The sequence below is a fragment of the Melanaphis sacchari genome, unplaced genomic scaffold (genome assembly GCF_002803265.2).
Source record: "Melanaphis sacchari strain LSU unplaced genomic scaffold, SCAv2.0 Contig45_pilon_pilon, whole genome shotgun sequence".
In the NCBI taxonomy this organism is placed as follows: Eukaryota; Metazoa; Arthropoda; class Insecta; order Hemiptera; family Aphididae; genus Melanaphis; species Melanaphis sacchari.
Window position 1 is genome coordinate 1,417 of NW_020271303.1, and position 19,033 is coordinate 20,449.

Below are 19,033 nucleotides of genomic sequence, written 5' to 3' on the forward strand. Positions count from 1 at the left end.
TTTACTGCGTTAACAGCGTACCCATATCGTTTTACTGTTTACAATATATTTTATATTAAACAAACATTATTTACTATGTGTATGGGTGAACCTGCTTGTTATTGTACGCATATATTATACCGGACCGCGAGCGGCGTGCGCGTGTAGGCTAACTACTGCAGCGCCTTAGGCATAAAATACGAGTATATTGAGTATATTATGATGTTCAATGTTGTACACAATGCTTGACTGTGCAGTGTTTAATATTTCTCGAATAGTTAAATTTTCAGGTTAAATAAATTATATACGTATTTTGAAAATGTTAAGTCATAACGTCGTGTTAACGTCGCGACGATAATGTTTAAAACGGTTGAAATTTATTAACGTAATTAAAACGGAAAACGAATAATAGTTTATATTATATCTTTAAAAAACAAAACTTTAAACCGAATGATTTTAAACCCCGCATTTAATCGATAATTATTATTATTGAACGAAAACATTTTAAAACGTTAGTATGAGCCGAGCTCGCATAATGGCTCAAAAAATAAATTTCATAAAGTTTATTTTCAATATGATATAGAACAATAATAATTACGTATATTATAATGTATAGATAATACAATATATTAATAAATAATGAGTAATAACTTTATTAGGTAGGTATTGACAAAAAAATGGAAATAATCAATTCCCCAAATTTGCTGTGATTAAAATGACATAAAATATAACAATATTGATTTTTTTTTTATTATTCAAGGTTAATACGTATTATTGAAAGTAACATATTCTATGGATCAACGATCTAAATATAGATTGACCGAAGCGTTTTGTCATTGATGGTTTCTTAATGACATTTGATTAACTGCTGTTTTCAGGTAGTAAAAACATCTTTTATTAGTCAACTACTGTAGGTGGTTTCTGGTAATAAATTTTCTATAATGCTTAAGTCGATTAAAGTGTGTTCTAGTTAAAGTATAAAAAATTTCAGTCATACTTTTCTAAAAAATTGGCAAAAACAGGAAAAATTAGATGCGTAACACTAGCTTTTAATAAAAAGAAAATTGTTATATTTTATTGTAATTCATAAATGTAATTTAGAAATGTTATATATTTATAATTTTTTGTTATTGAATTATTTTAATACTTAATTTATAATATATTATTACTATTAATGATTGCAAGGGTTAAATATAAAAACATAGAAAAAGATTCTAGAATAAATATTAATAAAAATTAGGTATACATTTATTGTCTATATTGTTAAGTCAAAATATTTTAAAGTGACCTAAAATATAATAATGTATGGATGCAGAGTCTGATTTACTTTTTAGTTGGACCACATTAAAAGTATCATTTATTACTTTTTATTATTTGCACTGTAGTAAATATGAAACCGTAATCGATATAACCGATTCTGAAACCAGTTGCAGAAAAACATTTAAAAACCAAAACTTTTAGTAGTTTAGTAGAACTAGTATTTCATAATGCTTAGAACAGGAATCTATTTAAATAGATAAGCTTAATGTTTTATTTTTTTTTTATTCTTATGTTTTTATTTATCCTAAGGTTAGGTTAGGAACATTCTATTAAATTCGGATTCGTTCCAACCAAATAAACATAAGTATGTTTTTTATATACATTTTTGTTTAATATATCTGGTAGTTTTAGTTTCAAATAATTACATTTTACATCAAACAATTGATAAGGATTACATTTATCTGAAAACATACTGGTTGCATTGTTGCGCATTTCCGATATACCCATAGACCTAAATGGCTAAGTAGTAAGGTTAGGTAGAACAATAATATTGTTTTTTCCGACTAATCACTATGAAAAACCTATGAATAAAAATAAGAACTTATTTATGATTACCGTCTCACCTGGTCAAATGGTCAAACGAGTAATTTCAGGCAGTGGCCAATTATAATTATTATTTAGCATTTCATTATTTAATATTTTCAATATGAACTTGGTAATAATCTCCATCGTTTTAAAATATTTTAAAAATCTATGCAAAAGAAACAGTATACTATTGTCTATTAATTACATGTTCTTGGTGGGAACGTAATACTTTTATTAAATTATGAATATTGTTTTTGATAATTAAACTCCATTTTCTTAAAATATTATAAGTTTTTTCTAGATAAATTAATACGATTTAATTGTTGAAATGATACTAACACCATTCACAAATAATTAAAATTATATATTTTAATCGTATTATAATAAAAATTTCTAAATAATCAAAAATGAATATAACCAAAATTTTAATTTATAAAAAAAATATTAAAATTCTAACTCATCATAAAGTGTATAGTTATTTTGTTTAAAATATTATTATTAAAACACCTAATACCCAAAATTCATTTTTAATAATGATGAATACCGGGACCAAAACTTTATTTTATAATTTTAAGAACTGAACAGAACTGAAATAATTATTAAGATTCTGCTCTTTAATGATACATTGTAGTATTAAAAAAAAAATTTAAGTATGTATGATCTTTGAAATTCGTTTAAGTCAATCTATTTGTAAACTTACAATTTGATTTTTTTATTTAGTCTCATCTTTCGTATGATTCTTAAACACTTTAATAGTCCATGTAGAATTTGTTATTATCCTCATAAGTTTCAAAAATTGTAGTATTTTGATCACGTGTAATAAATACACAGTTGTCAGTTGCTACTTATTATAATATGTATATAATTATAATCACAAAAAATAAATAAATCATCTGATAAACAGTTTTTGTATCATTTAAAGTACCTATTTTATTAATATTTGGTTATTTCTTTAGTCTTTAGATACCTAATAAAATCATAATTTATTTAATATGTTATCATTTATTATATAACGTTCTCGAAACAAAATATAAATATTTAAATGTTATAGACTACAGTGAATATTTATCTTATGTGTGAGGTCAAATATAATATGTCGTGCCTAGTAAATTGACCTTAAGACCTATTATTGACAACTAATTGACCGGATGTCTTTAATCAAACCGTGCTAACAGGACAATATTGCAAATTGCGCATGTGAATATGTGATGCTAAACATAAACAACGCGTAGATCGAATCTAAATAAAATTATTACATACTCATATTATACTATAGTTACATGGAAACAGGATTTACAGTTGAGATTAATATGTATTGGTTTATGCGTAGTCAGTACTCAGTTGGTACTCAGTAGTCGATGTACAAGGAAATTACGGGGGGATGCAATTCTTCCACTTCTTTAAAAGTCATTCCAATACTAATATTTTTTAAAATTATTCGTTCCTTTTTATATTTCAAAAAATTAATTGTATAAATAATTTGAAAATCTTAATATTTTATAAACGATAAATTTTTATTTATTGAATAATTTTTATATGACCTTATAATTTTTAATAGATTATAATAATCCCTATATATATCTTAGCCCACTTTTTGTGCTATTACCTACTACTTACTATACTTTTTCATATAATAAATAATACTGTTTCTCGTAATAATAGATATATATTTTATTTTAGACCATAGTAAATAATTGAGAAAATAGGACATAGCAAACCATTTACACCATAATATAATATTCATCAAGATACTGTAAAAGTTATTATACCGATTGATGATAGCAGTGGAAGCTGTCTAATCACGCAGAGAATGCAGATACTGTTTTCAAACGCACATCTTTTGTCTTCCCAAGTAAAAACACCTGTGACATATAATATTATTATGGTATTTGTTTTTGATTTATACATCGTTTGACTATGACACAATGTCGTCAATTAACACTAAGCGTCTACGCGGACAAATAAAATGTGGTACATCCACGCGGCAAACGTAATAAATAATATACAATAAGGTGCTAGAGCAAAAACTGAAACTACGTAAATTAATCTTAATTTCACAACTCTTTATTGATATTTTGACGCGATTAAAAGTTTTTTTTAATGTACAAACTTATATAATTTTTTATTTCATATAACACAAGTAATATCTAAGCAACTAAACTCATACCAAATTTAACTAGGAATGAGCTAGAAATACATATATCTATATAATGATTAATCATGGAAAGAACACCTAACAACGAATAATACGTAACACCATTGATTATAAATAGTATTTATAATCAATGGTAACACGTAACAATTGTCAGCTACTCTAGTCTCTAGTCTCTGATTAAAATGATCGTCTAAAAAAAATTAACACAGTGGAACAGGATTGAAGTCCTAACTTTTCTCCCTCTCAGCTGTACGTTACAATTGTGGATAGAAGCATGCATGGCTGCGTACGGTACACGTGCCGCACCTGTAATTAAATATTTAATTCCTCGAATTTCGATTTCTGAACTTTCTCTAAAATTTATATTTTTATTTGTTATTTACACATTACATAATGCCTGTATTAAAATGTTTTGAATTTAATATTATATAGTGTGATATAAAATTTTCAATAAAATGTAAAATTATTAATTATAACTTTATCATTGCTGCAAAATGACCATTGCTTAGATCGAGTACCTATAAAAAAAAATTTGCCGTACCTGTACCAAAGTTCTGCGCAAACCTATGGATAAAAGAGTACAGAGAGATACTTAAAAAGAAGACAAAAGACATGTCCGTCACAGACCACATGCAGGATTTGATAGAATCGGCCATTTTATATTTGTATGGGGTTCGAACTGAACGGGCTCTAGATGAGACCAAAAAAAATATAAGGTATCTTTCTACAAACAACTAAAAGGACGTCACACCCTCATGTGTTGTCTTTGTCTTACACACATACGATATAGTACATTTTTGTTCATCAGTTTTAATAATGTGTTTTAGTTTTGATATTAAAGTAAATTGACCTATCATCAAATTTTTAATTAAGAACATTATCTATGTTTTCTCGTTAGGTTTTTACAATATTTTAATTTTTAAGTGCAGAGTTATGAACATTTTCAAGTATTTATATTTTTCATACTCATAACTCACTTAAAAATTAAAATATCGTAAATACTAACGAGAGAATACAGATAATGTTCTTAACTAAAAATTTGATAATAGGTCAATTCACTCTAATATCAAAATTAAAAGCACACTATTGAAACTGGTGAACGAAAACGTACTATGTCGTACGTGTGTAAGATGGAGACAACACATCTAGGTGCGACGTCATCTTTAGCTACAAACTTTAGACCAGGCACATTGGGCTACCTACATAAGACCTTGTATATTTTAGAAAAATTTAAAACCAATTTATTATAATTTAAATATGTATTATTTTAAATACTACGAACTTAAATAATGTGAAGGTGAACTAAAATAAAAACTAAAATTTAATCTTCGAATGCTTATATAACTTATAAAAAAATCCATGCCTGTATTTAATTGTACCTGAATTGCAACTACTTATGTAGGATTATGTATAAAATTGTTGATTTTCATGCTTTTTAACCAATTATAAATCTTCAATAAACAATAAAAAGCCCAAACAAATTTCAAATATCTATAAGTAATTTAAAATTAGATTGGATATTTTTAAAATTCCAATATATGTATACAGAAAATTATGGTGAAAGTAATAATTTTATTTACGTTTCAATGATTAATATTTTATGAATAACCAAAACATTACAAAATCGTAACTAAGTAATTTTTACTTATACGTTTATGTTTTACTTATTAAAAAGAATATTTACAATCTATGAATAGGCAAATTATAAAATGAAAAAAATACACAGAAATGATATATATACTATATACATGAGAAGGAAGGCAATTTAGTGATAGCACCTAACGCTAAATTTTTTTGTGATGATTTTTCATTTTTTTTTTTTTTTTTTGCAAATGATTTATAAATGATAATTAGTTAACCATTAATCATTCAATAAATCTCGAGACAATTATTTTCTTAAAACGGCGTGTAGGTTTTCTAGGAAGTGAGTTGGATATAAGTTTAGCAATTAGAGGGTTAGAGCGAGGCTGTAATTTAGAGTGAAATTTTTAATTATGTTTTGTGGCTAATTGCAAATTGGTTTACTGATTCAACTTTAAAGTAATTTGAAGTGAGGAGTTGGATTCGTACTATGGCGCAGAAAAAATAACGCGGAAAGTGATGGATTGGAAGGCTTGCAGGGTACATAATATTTGGGATGGTTTTGCACAACCCCATCCTACATATATTATCTTAAACTGTGGACGGCGTGGAAAACACAATATTAATAATAATAATAATAATAATAATAGTGATAAATATTATATAACGACATTGACGTCGTATTTCTATAGATAGTCTAAAATAACATGATTAGAAAAAAAAGTTTAAAATCAAAAACTACAGTATTAGCACAGAACAATATAGAAACGACACTCAATTAGCTGGGCGGTCTACTGTATCCCTACGGTACGAAGTATTGGTTTTCTAAAAGTTAAAACCGTATCCGTAATCTGACTAGATGTTGGCAATATGTATCCCTATTTGTTACGATATTATAAAAATGGAAACAATCCATTGCTCGAGTGATTTTCACGGGTCTTATGTAAAAAAACATCGCTAGAAACGAGCAAATTTGAAATTGCAATATTTGCATTTTTTTATTATCATTCAGTGTTCTCTCAACGGTTTCAACTAATTTTCAACAATATATATTGTTCTGTGATAATATTGATATTATTTATTTAAATGATAATGTATGCCACACCCGGCACACCCCCTCGGAGACCGTGTTCAAGGCCAATGTTGCCCAATTTGGTCAATATCGGACAGTGTCTATACCCTGGTATTAGAGATGTTATACAAGTACAAATTAAAATAAGAAAAGTTTAATATATCCATTTAAATTTATATTTTTTCCCTATTTAATGATAACTAATTGTTTTTAAATATTTTAAATATATTTTTTTAAATTTTTACAATGCATTAATAATTAGGTATTTAATAAGCACAGAACTCATATTATTGATGTATTATTTATAAATTTAGCTATATTAGTGCGCAATCGTATCATTGCGGACTAATAATAATTTTTGGCTAATTGGTATACTGCAACAGTCCGCAATCACGGTCTTAAAAAAGTTGCCTGATAAGAGCTAAGAAGTAAAAACTATCAGCAACTATCCGCAATTGTGTATTACAGATAAAAATATACGTATTTATATTACTGTATACTAATTTTAATTGTTTAAAAACAAGGCCAGAGACTTAATGCACTAAAAAATATTAAAAAAAATGCATGGATTTTATGCCCTAAACATTAACTATAAATACTTTAATAATATGTAAAAATGCTCTTAAACATATTTTATTTCTTAGTTAAAAAACCAAAATTAAAAATAACATAATATTTTATTTTCTTAATCCTTTATCTTTTTTAAACTTGCCTCTTAACAGAACGAAAATTCATAATATTTTGCTTATGATTAAATAATTATTAAACTTTTATCCAAATAATAGACAATTTTATTGTATTGTATGAATATAATTTTTTTTTAATATTTTCAAGTATAAACGAGCGACTTTTGTTTATTAAAATTTTTTTGTAACTTCACGACGAACGCTTAGCAATATTCAATATGTGAGAAATGCAATTAGAATAGGCCTATAGTGTTATGAAACAAATTTCTATATTATTTATGGCCGTGTTTTGAATAATTATTAAAAAAATGTGCCAACTCCAATAAGTTTCCAGCTTTACTCATATTTTTACTGACAATTATTGCCATACTCATAGGTATACGTGTTGTAATTCGGTACATTTTTGAGTAATGGTTAAATAGATTGATAGACAGATGTCCTACGATAGTGTGTGGAGTCTTTGTTTTTAAGGGACGCTAATTTTTTTTTATACGTCTAATTTATATTCATATAGTTTTCCAACTCGAATATTGATTATTCACCAGTTGCATCATTTGAATGAGGAATGAGGATCAACATGTCACGCCATGCACAATATGTGCAAACCGCGTTTTTTTATCTATAGCAGTTATTGTTATATACCATGGACCCATGGCCAAATATCCATATCGTACTATATGTCATATGACCAAAGTTACCAAAGCGTTATAACTTATAAGAGTAACAACTTTACTGATGGGTGCAGTCGTACGAAAAATGATGAGGGTAATATGATAAGCACAAAATGTATTGCTAACATGACATTTTCAAAGGGAATCAGGGGCCAGCGTTGCCACTCGCTCGCTGCACTAGCTCGGACATTCAAAACGAAAATATCACTAAGGTTAAGAAGGTAGGTCACATGCATGAAGATCATAGTCACCTGGTTAAAAAACAATGTCAATAATTTTACTAACAACGATTAATATTAATTTTCGATTATCATATCTCAGGTCCTTATCATTTTCCAGACAAGTGCTTATCACCTGCGTTTTAAAATAAATCATATCGGTGATATTTAAAAGTATTAACTGATAAAGCTTATCAACAAATTTTCTCTATTATGATAACAATTTACCGTCACCTGTCAACTAGCAAACTAAAATTAGGATTTAAGCGTATATTACTACATTAACTTTCATATAAGACGTTAAATCGTCCACGAGGTCTATTAATATAAAATATTTACCCTGGTGCAGGACGTGGTCGCAAGGCAGTTGAGTTTCAACTCGTATAGTTGAGCTCACGACTGCGTTTTACTCACTCAAACCGACGTTGACAATAAATAAAGCCCTATGTTCAAGTTACATTACCTGAGGTTGCGATCGCGGTACATGCTCTTCTGCTTTATCGCCATCTTCTCGTTCAGTATTTTGTTCCTAATGTTTCAAAACAGTCTGAGCCGGCCAGCTATTGAGACGTTGGTCACCGAAACGCACAAGCAGATCAATAACTTCAAAAACTTTAAAGTAATCGAATCCGTTATGTGGTCTGCGATCAGTGTCGTTTTTCAACACCAGCGATTTGTTTTTTTTGCAGGACAATTTGAAAGTGGCCGAGCAAAAAGAATTAGTGGTTAACGAAGAGTATTTGTATGCATTGGGGTTTGTTTCAAAACCGGCTATTTATCCAGATTCCTCTTGGAAGAACACTACGCTGCCCATTGTAGTCACATATGTGTTAGATGATGAACACAGCCAAGCAATTGGGCTTGTCATGTGTGTGGCCAAGTATTTGCCCGACCGTGCAATACTTGTATATAATCTGGGAATACCCGAATACCAACTCCTTCTAGTAAAGATACACTTAACGTGCTTTATATATCTTTTAAATTTTAATAACTATTGATAAAAAATTAATGTGTATGTTCTACAGATGCAATCGTTTTGTACTAATAGCACTCGGTGTACAATTATCAATTTTGATCTATCAAAATTTCCATCTCACGTAAGCCGAACACACATCAAAGCATATCGACCTCTTGTATTACAGGTATTACACTTGGTTTGAATATATTTTTAAACAATTTTTTGAACACAAAATCATGGTGTCCAAGAAAAATGTTACTTCTTTTAATTGTACGTATAGGATGCTTTGAACCGTGCTGGTGCTGTGATGTTTCTCGATCCAAATGTACGAATAATATCTCCAAATGTCTCAAAACTCTTCACGCTCTACAGCAACAAATCGATAGTCGGCTGGGAGACAAGAATGGCTACAACAACGCTCACACACCCAAAGATGTTTGATTATTTCCGCACACCTGCAGACAATTTTTTCTTTCTGCCACTGGTCCCAGTCAACAAACTGATTGTGTACAACACTCTTGATATGCATCAAGACATCATGCTACCGTGGATTCAATGTGCTCTCATTAGTGAATGCATATCTCCTATAGGTATTTGGAAGGAGACGAGAAATTTGATGGCTATTACTATCACTGACACAATGTTATGATCACTATTTGATGTTTGTTTTGCAGGGGCGCAGACCAAAGGATGTAGATATGACAAGAAACCGCAATACAGATATTCCAGCTGTCATGGGTATGATGTATCAGCATTCAACATTGTGTTGGGTATACATTATCAGTTTGATAGTACACCTTATGTCATCAAAGAAAATGAAGATGATTTTTTTACAAAGGTTTCAACGAGTGAAGCTGATAAAGATTTACAAAACTTGATTTTGAACATAACAGACACTCCAGCAGTGACTTAATTGAATACATTTATAAAGTATTCTTTGTCTAGATGATCTTAATTCGTCATACAACCTTAACTAACGGATAAACATTGACCAAAAATTATTTTAAGTCCTATATATTTTTTTGATACTGTGATAATTGAACATAAAGCCATGCTAATGTCCTACTCAATATTTGTATAAGAAATTATTATTAATCAAGGTTTTGAATATTATTTTATTCACCAAAACCAATGTAGTACGGTCAATTGTGGATATTAAAATACATTGATTCGCTGTACAAGTGTGTTGTGGAGAGAATAAAACATAACTTTTATTTGTGATATTTTAAAACGTATTGAGTGTCAGAAAAGTTTTCACTATTAGTAAATATCTGATAGATTTCCAGCATTATTATTTATTACTAACTGATTACACATAGGTATTTGAATTATAAATACAATTTAAAATTTTATTCACTTTTCAATCTTCTATTAATTGCATTTACATTAATTTAATTAATTAAAAATTGTATCAACATTGTACTAAATTGATATTATTTTGTACACTAAGCAAATATTTGTTACTTTACTATTGATGTATAATATGTAATACTGTGTTGTAAATATTTAGGTTGCCATATTTTATATGATAAAAACTACTTTATTTTTACACCAAACTTTAAGATTTGTCAGTTACTACATCAAAGTATACATATTGGATCATACACGGTTATAGAGATCGAAATATTTTGGTAATCCCTAATTACATTAATTTTTATGATAGTGTATAAGTGTTAATTAATTGTTTACAGTTTTTTTTCTTTTCATTATTGTGTGGTGTAAAGTTCCTTCAGCATTTATGTTAAATTTAATTTCCTTGATGTAATCTTTTGTTTAATTTACATTAACTACTTATGATTATTTATTGCTATAACTTACAAAACAAATATTTTATTTTGTAACAACTGTTTACATCTAGTTTAATTTTAAGATATGAATATTTAATATTCTTTTTTTTTTATCAATCAATAAACAAATATTAATTTATGTTTATCAGTTGTTAATTACTAGCATTAAATGTTAAATTATTCACCAATTTTATTTCACACAAAATATTCAAAAAAAATAAATTGAAATGACTCAAAATTGTGTTTACTTTGTTCATAATCTAAAATATACTAATTATAAATTAACTATATCAAATTAAAAATATACTCTGTAATAAACTATAGGAAAAAGGTCATGATCCAAAGATTATAATTTATTAAACACTGAAAGTACATTTATAATAAAATTCAACAGTGTAAACAACCAGATAAACAGAGAATTAATGACACCAGTAATTTAACACTGTTGTTGAAAACTAGATATCAAATTTTCAAACGATCTATAATAAAAACAAAATATTAAAAAAAAAAAAATACAATTGGTTTACTAATTTCTTACTCGAATATTGACAAACACTGGTCTTAACTTGTATGTAATCAGTAGATAACCTACAAGTTCAACCATTTAAATAGTAGTGCAAATGCTATGTGATACTTACAAATCAGAAATTGCCAAATCAACATGAATAAAGAAAAATACATTAGTTATCTTCATTCTGATAAATTATTTTTACACGAACAAATTGTTTTATTGTCTACAAATTATATTATACATACTTTAGAACTTATTCAAATTATTTAAGTAATAATTTGTACACTAAAACATAGTATGTTGTATAACTATATCATAGACAATTTCCTATGCTTGACAACAGTTAATAAAAACAAAATAAAAATAATTTACATCAACATATTTCAAACTGAGTTTTTTTTTCCACGATTGAAGTGACCTATTTTAAATAAGATTTAATGCAGTGTAAAAACACTTGTGGTTATTAAAATTCATAGGATGAAGGTTCCAAATAGGATGATATAGGAAATAAAATTAATTAGTAATATTAAATATTTAGAATACGAAAACTTTTTATTATTCACTCTTAAATCTGTTTGCTTAGTACATATTGAATTATTTTAAACATATGCATAAATTAGCGTCAGACAAGTTTAAATTTAAAAAAAAAAAATTAAATATTTACAAGTTGATTATTTACCAAAACAATTTAGGTAGGAGCAATTAAATAGGGTGAACCTAAAAATATTGTGAAACTAAGATTGCAAAACTAAATTTAAAATGTCAAAATGTTTGACCAAACATCTTCACTCCTTTTAATGTTTCTTCAGACTTGACAAATGCTTCACATTACAATGTTATCCCTAGTCTTCAAAGAAAATGTCTTAAACTCTTTCCGCACCTTAGCAGAACAAATGAAAATACAAATACATAGTAATAATTAGTAAAGAAAAACAATCTTCCTATGAATGAAAAAAATTAATGAAGTTGATTAAACTTAATAGTACTAATTGTCTTGTTACAAAGTGGTAAAATTTAAGATAAAAAAATTAATTTTGAAAAAAAAATTGGGCAATAAAAAAATTATGTATATTCAATTTCTTCACAAAACATTCCTGCGTTGATGATATTCCAGCTCATTTAGGTTTTATTACGACCTGTGTTCAAGATAACAAAAAAAAAAAAACAAAAAAAAAACGAAGAACTTAATTATTAATTATAATAATATAAATTATTATTATTTATATAATATAAATATACATATTCAAATATTAATTTTTGGGTACTTGTTTGTTATTGACTCACTAAACTATCAAAAATAATGTATTACCAGATGACTTTATATCAACAAACTGATTAATCATTTTAGTATTTTGCAGGTAAAGTAAGTATATAGTTTATTTATAACAAAAGTTAAGTAAAAAAAAAAAATTAAAATTATTTAAGTCATGTTGGTATGTTGTCATTATATTGTATGTGCAATTATAGGATGTGCATATATTAAACTTTTATTTAATAAAATAGTAACTAGCAATATTTAATATTTGTACATAATTTTTACAAACATAAAATGACTAGTTTTTAATGTGTTATTATGAAAAATTTATTATTAACAACAGTATAAATAATTTTAAACAATACATTACTAAAATGTATTATACCCAAAAATTGTTAACAGTATATAAAAAATATTTTGGCACAACAGATCAGCTCAATAGTGTAATTAATTTTAAGCGGCACAGTTTGCAAAGCAATAACAAACAAGTACTAATTTAAAAACCCAATTTCATTATTTAATCCATAAAATTACTGTATAAATAGTAGTAATAAATTTTAAGTTATTTAATTGATAAATTTAGAGGAATATTAATTGTATTTTATATAAAAAATATATAGAGGTATATTGTATAAGTAATTAAGATTTTCTCAGATAATACTTTTATTGATCAACTCATATAACGTTTGAAATACTTTAATAAGTAAAAAACATTTTCAAGTAACAATTGAATACTTGAAAAATGTTGATTATTTGATTGAACAAATAATCACTATTTTGAGAAGTTTAATTATACCAAGAAAATTTAAGTTATAGGTTCAAGAATCAACAATTTTAGTATAAGAATAAAAATATAATCAAATTCTTATACCTATAGTACTAATATAAATATTTTAAATTGTAAATGCGCAAAGAAAAAATATATCTGGGAAACACTTAATTACGTTAACAAAATTACCTCACATTTAATATATACAAAATATTAATCAATTTTTGTCACAAGAGATTATACACATTCAATTTTTTATTTTAATTAACAGTATGTACCAGTTTTCAAGTATTGTTAATCAGGTTATTTTTAAAAACAAAATATTTATACCTAAAATACACAATTATTCTGTACAAAATATGTCACAAGACAAATTAAAAGGTTCAATTTGTCTGTTGTGTGGTCATACTTTTAATAATTTAACTTCTCTTATAAAAATCAAGATTAGTTTGGGAAGAATGAAGAGGAAATCAATCAGCAGTCAATCAATACCATACAATTTCATATGAATGTCAAACCTATCAACAGAATTGCCCTTTTTAATCGTAGACAATGAGTAAAAACGCCTTAGTTAACGCCAACAACACGCAGATCGAAATATTGGGACTAAGATAATCAAAACAAGACCAATTATAAGAAACTTAAAGTATTTTAGGAAATTACTAAGAAAGAACTTTTTCATGCATAGATCAAAATTTGATATCTTTAAGTTATTATTAACTATCGGGACGTTATTTTTTTAGAGGAAATTTACACCATTCTATAAATTTACCTCTGTAATTAGTAGCGATAAACTGTTAATTTTCTTGACAAACTTCAAGATCTTCATCAGTGTCTACCAATTTTCTACCCTTGGGTCAAATTGTGAACATGGGTCTTCATGTGTTCTACTTTTGTAATTTGAAGAATCTTCTTATTATAGTTTTTTTTTTAAATTAAAAAAAAAAAAAAAGTTTTAAAGTTATAGAAGTTCGAGAAGTCTTCAAGTCAATTTATATAGATTATTATCTTGACAGTTTGAAATATTCTCTTTTCTTCGAATATGGTCTTCAGGAAATGAATAAAAAATTGAATATGTGAGAAATCTTGATAAAATACTTTGAAAGCTGAAAAACTGCATTAAGTAATAGATTATTTTTTAAACTTATATTCGTATATGAGAAAAACCCGAGAAAATGAAGAAAAAATAATGGGATAGCAAGTTAATAAAATAAGCTTAAAAAAACACTGGATTGGTGGATAGGGTACTAATATCGAACATTAAGACTAAAATTTCTTTAAGACTTACGGGGAGAATAAGAACGTGAACGTGATCTATCATAACGTGATCTGTTTTTGTAGTATGATGGCGATCTGCGTTCTCTGTAGTGGCCTCCACCACCACCTCTACCGCCGCCGCCACCTCTGTATCCACCATCATAGTAGTCGCTGTAAAATAAGTAAATGATTTTTATGTTTGTATGTAAATAATATAATATATATTATGTTTACAAATTTTATATTAATTATGAATTAAGCTCACAAATTAAAATTTAAGTTACAACTACTTACTCATAATCTCTATCTCTATCATATCTATCATAACGATCTCCACGGTCATATCTATCACCACGATCATACCGGTTATTATCATATCTATCATAACCTCTTCTCCTGGATGACCTTTCTTCTCTCATTCTGAAATGTAAAAACACATAATATTAACATCTATATACATATATTAATCAATGTAAAAAAATCATTACGTCGGTCTGCCCATATAAATGCCAGGTGTCGGTGTGTGAGGACGTTGGGTAATTGAAAAATCTACTCGTATTCTGCGGCCATCGATTTCCATGCCTGAGCATTCTTCTTTAGCTACCTTTGCATCTTCATGCTTTTTGAAATAAGCAAAACCAAAACCACGAGACCTTCCACTCTAAAATAAATATAATACATTGCAAAACCTGTATCAAGTTGTAATTTAATATTTAGTCACTTACTTTGGCATCAATGATAATAAGAATTTTGTCAATAGAACCATATTTTGCAAATATATCGTACAGTTGATGTTCCGTTGTGTAAACACTTAAGCCAAATATGCCCAGACATTTGTTAGGCTTTGGGTTTTCCTAAATCAAATAATCAAATGATATGCATCATTAAATAAATGAAACAAGATATAAAAATAAGTGAGAAACTAATGCTGTTATTATAATGTTAATTACATGTCTGCTGCGTCTCGAGCCAGAGCCTCGTGAATGGCTGCGATAACTGCGTCGGCGATCACCAGAATATGAACGAGACCTAGAACGTGACCTTGAGTACGAATGCCTAGAGCGACTCTTATATTTGCTACCGTTGCGGCTGGGTGGCCGAGACAGTGATCTAGAACGTGTCTTCGAGTGAGTGGGTGATCGACTGCGAGACTTATGATCGCTTGGCGATCTGCTACGACTCCGGCTTGGAGTAATGGAACGAGATTTAGAATTCCCGTTGCGGTCCTGAAACAACGATAAACATGAAGGGTTAATAAACATGATTCTTACAAAGTAAAGCAAGGAAAATAACAAGCCAAGAACAATTGTGACAGTTAAAAATTATAAAAAAAAAATTCTTAATGTGACATAACCTCAATTATTGTTAAAAAAGAATATAATGGGCTTGCCCAGAAAACGCACCGCACAGCACCGATTAACTAGAGAAATGGCGTCACGTCTTTCGGAGATAATATTGGTAGCAGTATCTTAAAATTATTACTCACCTCGACGTCACTCATTTTGGAAGCTCAATTCACGTGTCTGTCCGTCACCGCGTTAATAAAATCTCGCTCGTCGAGATTAATCGAAAATTCTAAACGAAGAGTTTGAGTATCTGTAGTAACGCAAAAATCGATAAAACTGAAAGTGTAATTTCAACAATTGAACATAATTCTTCGTCACTGAGGTACAGGAACTAAAAAAAATATCGAACGCCAAAACAACTGGTACACAATTAACGCAAAAAGACGCAGACGCTGCAAACTAATAAACAAAGCTAGGGAGTTAGGGGACGTTCCCTCCACTACGCCACGCCATTGTAACGGCGTCACCTCGTCAGTGCGGCCAACGTGCGTGTAACACCTTGTACTGAGTAGCCCAACAACAATGTTCTTTCGTCAGCATTTTTGGAAATTTTCTCAGTAAACCTATAAATAATAAAGGGAGAGTACCATTGAAAGATATTTTTCTGAATTTTTTTTTCCGTCAACACTCCTCCACTGAAACCGGCAAAACTCTTTGAAACAGCGGTACCATTTATAGTATACGTAAATATTTTGTAGTTGGTGGGTGCTATTGGTAATCATGTTGGTCACACTCGATATCTTTATAAATCGCTGGTCATGCTCTTTTCGCCTTGTCAGTACACAGTTTCCTGATTTCCTCTGTTTATTGTTGCATAGTGCGTAAATTAACTATCGCATACCTATAACCTATTATTATTATTATTATATTCATCCTTAAAACTTAAAAGCTAACATCTGAAGTAAACTGATATCTTTTCGAATTAAGTGTTTTGAGTGGTTTCACTTTTCACACACATCGACGACAAAATGGCAGGTGCTACAATGTTAGCGCGTATGAACAAGCCGTCTGACTTCGCATTGCAGAAAGTCGAAACGGAACACGACAGGATTATGGCACGCGAACAACTAATTCTCTCTCAGGGAGAACTATTAAAGAAAGAAGGTAAGGCCAAAGAATTGGCCGCTTTAATCAAGGAGACTAGGCCTTTTTTGTCAGAGATCAGTAAGGCAAAGGCGGCAAAATTGGTGCGATCCCTCGTTGACCTCTTCCTGGACCTTGAAGCAGGTATTGGGATTGAATTGCAACTGTGCAAGGAGTGCATAGAATGGGCCAAAGAAGAGCGACGAACATTTCTCAGACAGTCCTTAGAGTCCCGATTGATGGCTCTGTACTTTGATTCTGGAATGTTCAAAGAAGCTTTGCAACATGGCTCTGTATTGTTAAAAGAATTGAAAAAATTGGATGATAAAAATTTGTTGGTTGATGTTTTATTGTTGGAGAGCAAAGCTTATCATGCTTTAAATAATTTGTCCAAGGCTAGAGCTTCTCTAACTTCTGCCAGAACAACTGCAAATTCGATTTATTGTCCACCTAAAATGCAGGCTTCTCTTGACTTGCAATCAGGAATCTTACACGCAGCTGACGAGCAAGACTTTAAAACTGCATATTCTTATTTCTATGAAGCCTTTGAAGGGTTTGATAGCGTAGACAGTACATCTAAAGCACTTAAGGCTTTGAAGTACATGCTTTTGTCAAAGATTATGTTAAATAACGCAGAAGATGTGCAACAGATTGTAAGTGGCAAATTAGCATTAAAATATACAGGTCGTGATGTAGAAGCAATGAAGAGCATAGCAAAAGCTAGTCATAAAAGGTCTTTAGCAGATTTTCAAATTGGTTTAAATGAATATAAAAAAGAATTGGAAGAAGATCCAATCGTTAGAGCACATTTAGATACACTTTATGGAAATATGTTGGAACAAAATTTGTGTAGAATCATAGAACCATACTCGAGGTAAATAATAATTTAATAATCCCTTAGATTTTGAACTATAAAAAAAAAAAAATGTTATAAGATATATGAATTTGATTTTAAGCTAATTATTAAAATAGTTAATTAAATGTATCACATTTTTAAATAATATCTTTTGTTTAAACATTCATTATCAATGCTTAAAATTTTTACTTAATTTTTATTGCATAAAAACTAAAGATAAAATAAATTATCGTAATTTAACAATAATTATCCTTTTATTTTATTTGGATTAAATCTTTTATAACTTTGTATTTTACAGCAAATTTTGTATAACATTATTAATGTTAATTATTTTTTATATTTTCAGAGTACAAGTTGAGTATGTTGCTAAATCAATTAATTTACCAATGGAAAATGTTGAACGAAAACTTTCACAGATGATATTGGACAAGAAGTTTCATGGTATTTTAGACCAGGGTGAAGGCATTCTTATAGTATTTGAAGAAGCGGAAATCGATGAAACTTATGAATTAGTTTTAGATAATATTAATAGTATGAGCAAAGTTGTTGATACATTGTATCAGACTGCTAAAAAATTAACATAAAAAGTGAACTAACAAATTATATCAAAAAATTAAAAATTCTTTGTATTCTGAGTACATAATATTTCTTTTGATTAATATTATCAAATAAATAAATTCAAGAAGTCAAAATAGTACTATATTTTTAATTAGATTACTGGATTTTAGAGATAAATAGAATCGGTAATTAATATTGGTCATCAAAATTTATGTGCGGGCTTTATTTTTTACAACTTGTATTTTATAAATTTATAATAAACAGTTCATTTTCTTTGTAAATAAAATTATGTAAATTAATACAATGATTAATAATAACTACTAATCATTAATTATACTTGTTTTCATTACTTATTATTTTATAGGAATAAAAATGTATATCTTTTTTTCTTTTTTTTTTTTTTTTGTTCAATATTAATTTGATTAACATTATATATTCTCTATTTC

At 28.2% G+C, this 19,033-nt stretch overlaps 3 protein-coding genes across 5 annotated transcripts; 2 read left to right on the forward strand and 1 right to left on the reverse strand.

Moving 5' to 3' along the window:
• Positions 1 to 8,652: 8,652 nt before the first annotated feature.
• LOC112598204 lies at positions 8,653 to 10,561 on the forward strand. The gene is made up of 5 exons (XM_025344600.1): positions 8,653 to 8,826; positions 8,897 to 9,151; positions 9,233 to 9,349; positions 9,446 to 9,755; positions 9,840 to 10,561. Exons 1-5 carry the CDS (start codon positions 8,653 to 8,655, stop codon positions 10,076 to 10,078), a joined length of 1,095 nt encoding a protein of 364 aa, XP_025200385.1. The 3' UTR covers positions 10,079 to 10,561.
• A 1,625-nt stretch (positions 10,562 to 12,186) lies between these two features.
• LOC112598134 (transformer-2 protein homolog beta-like) lies at positions 12,187 to 16,502 on the reverse strand. 3 transcript variants are annotated; one of them, XR_003114873.1, is made up of 8 exons: positions 16,231 to 16,502; positions 15,695 to 15,970; positions 15,470 to 15,598; positions 15,233 to 15,405; positions 15,039 to 15,164; positions 14,776 to 14,915; positions 14,260 to 14,601; positions 12,187 to 12,343 (listed from the first exon to the last, which is right to left on the reverse strand). XR_003114873.1 is itself a non-coding variant. In XM_025344493.1 (7 exons), exons 1-7 carry the CDS (start codon positions 16,243 to 16,245, stop codon positions 12,327 to 12,329), a joined length of 876 nt encoding a protein of 291 aa, XP_025200278.1. In that variant the 5' UTR covers positions 16,246 to 16,501; the 3' UTR covers positions 12,187 to 12,326. The 3 variants fall into 3 exon arrangements, 2 of the variants coding, with proteins under 2 accessions (XP_025200278.1, XP_025200277.1); XM_025344493.1 differs by lacking the exon at positions 14,260 to 14,601 and having other exon boundaries at positions 16,231 to 16,501; XM_025344492.1 differs by lacking the exon at positions 14,260 to 14,601 and having other exon boundaries at positions 12,187 to 12,599; positions 16,231 to 16,501.
• A 359-nt stretch (positions 16,503 to 16,861) lies between these two features.
• Positions 16,862 to 18,673, forward strand: LOC112598133 (26S proteasome non-ATPase regulatory subunit 11). The gene is made up of 2 exons (XM_025344491.1): positions 16,862 to 18,047; positions 18,376 to 18,673. Exons 1-2 carry the CDS (start codon positions 17,059 to 17,061, stop codon positions 18,611 to 18,613), a joined length of 1,227 nt encoding a protein of 408 aa, XP_025200276.1. The 5' UTR covers positions 16,862 to 17,058; the 3' UTR covers positions 18,614 to 18,673.
• The last annotated feature ends 360 nt before the right edge of the window (positions 18,674 to 19,033 follow it).

What these genes read in the sequence shown, in the direction of transcription:
- LOC112598134 (XM_025344493.1), bottom strand. An exon ending in GCTCGAGACGCAGCAGACAT is followed by an intron (nt 15,599 to 15,694) that starts GTAATTAACATT and finishes TATTTGATTTAG; the next exon opens with GAAAACCCAAAGCCTAACAA. An exon ending in TTATTATCATTGATGCCAAA is followed by an intron (nt 15,406 to 15,469) that starts GTAAGTGACTAA and finishes TATTTATTTTAG; the next exon opens with AGTGGAAGGTCTCGTGGTTT.
- LOC112598204 (XM_025344600.1), top strand. Translation starts at nt 8,653, where the DNA reads ATGTTCAAGTTACATTACCTGAGGTTGCGATCGCGGTACATGCTCTTC. An exon ending in ATAACTTCAAAAACTTTAAA is followed by an intron (nt 8,827 to 8,896) that starts GTAATCGAATCC and finishes TTTTTTTTGCAG; the next exon opens with GACAATTTGAAAGTGGCCGA. An exon ending in ATCGACCTCTTGTATTACAG is followed by an intron (nt 9,350 to 9,445) that starts GTATTACACTTG and finishes TTGTACGTATAG; the next exon opens with GATGCTTTGAACCGTGCTGG.
- LOC112598133 (XM_025344491.1), top strand. Translation starts at nt 17,059, where the DNA reads ATGGCAGGTGCTACAATGTTAGCGCGTATGAACAAGCCGTCTGACTTC. An exon ending in ATCATAGAACCATACTCGAG is followed by an intron (nt 18,048 to 18,375) that starts GTAAATAATAAT and finishes TTATATTTTCAG; the next exon opens with AGTACAAGTTGAGTATGTTG.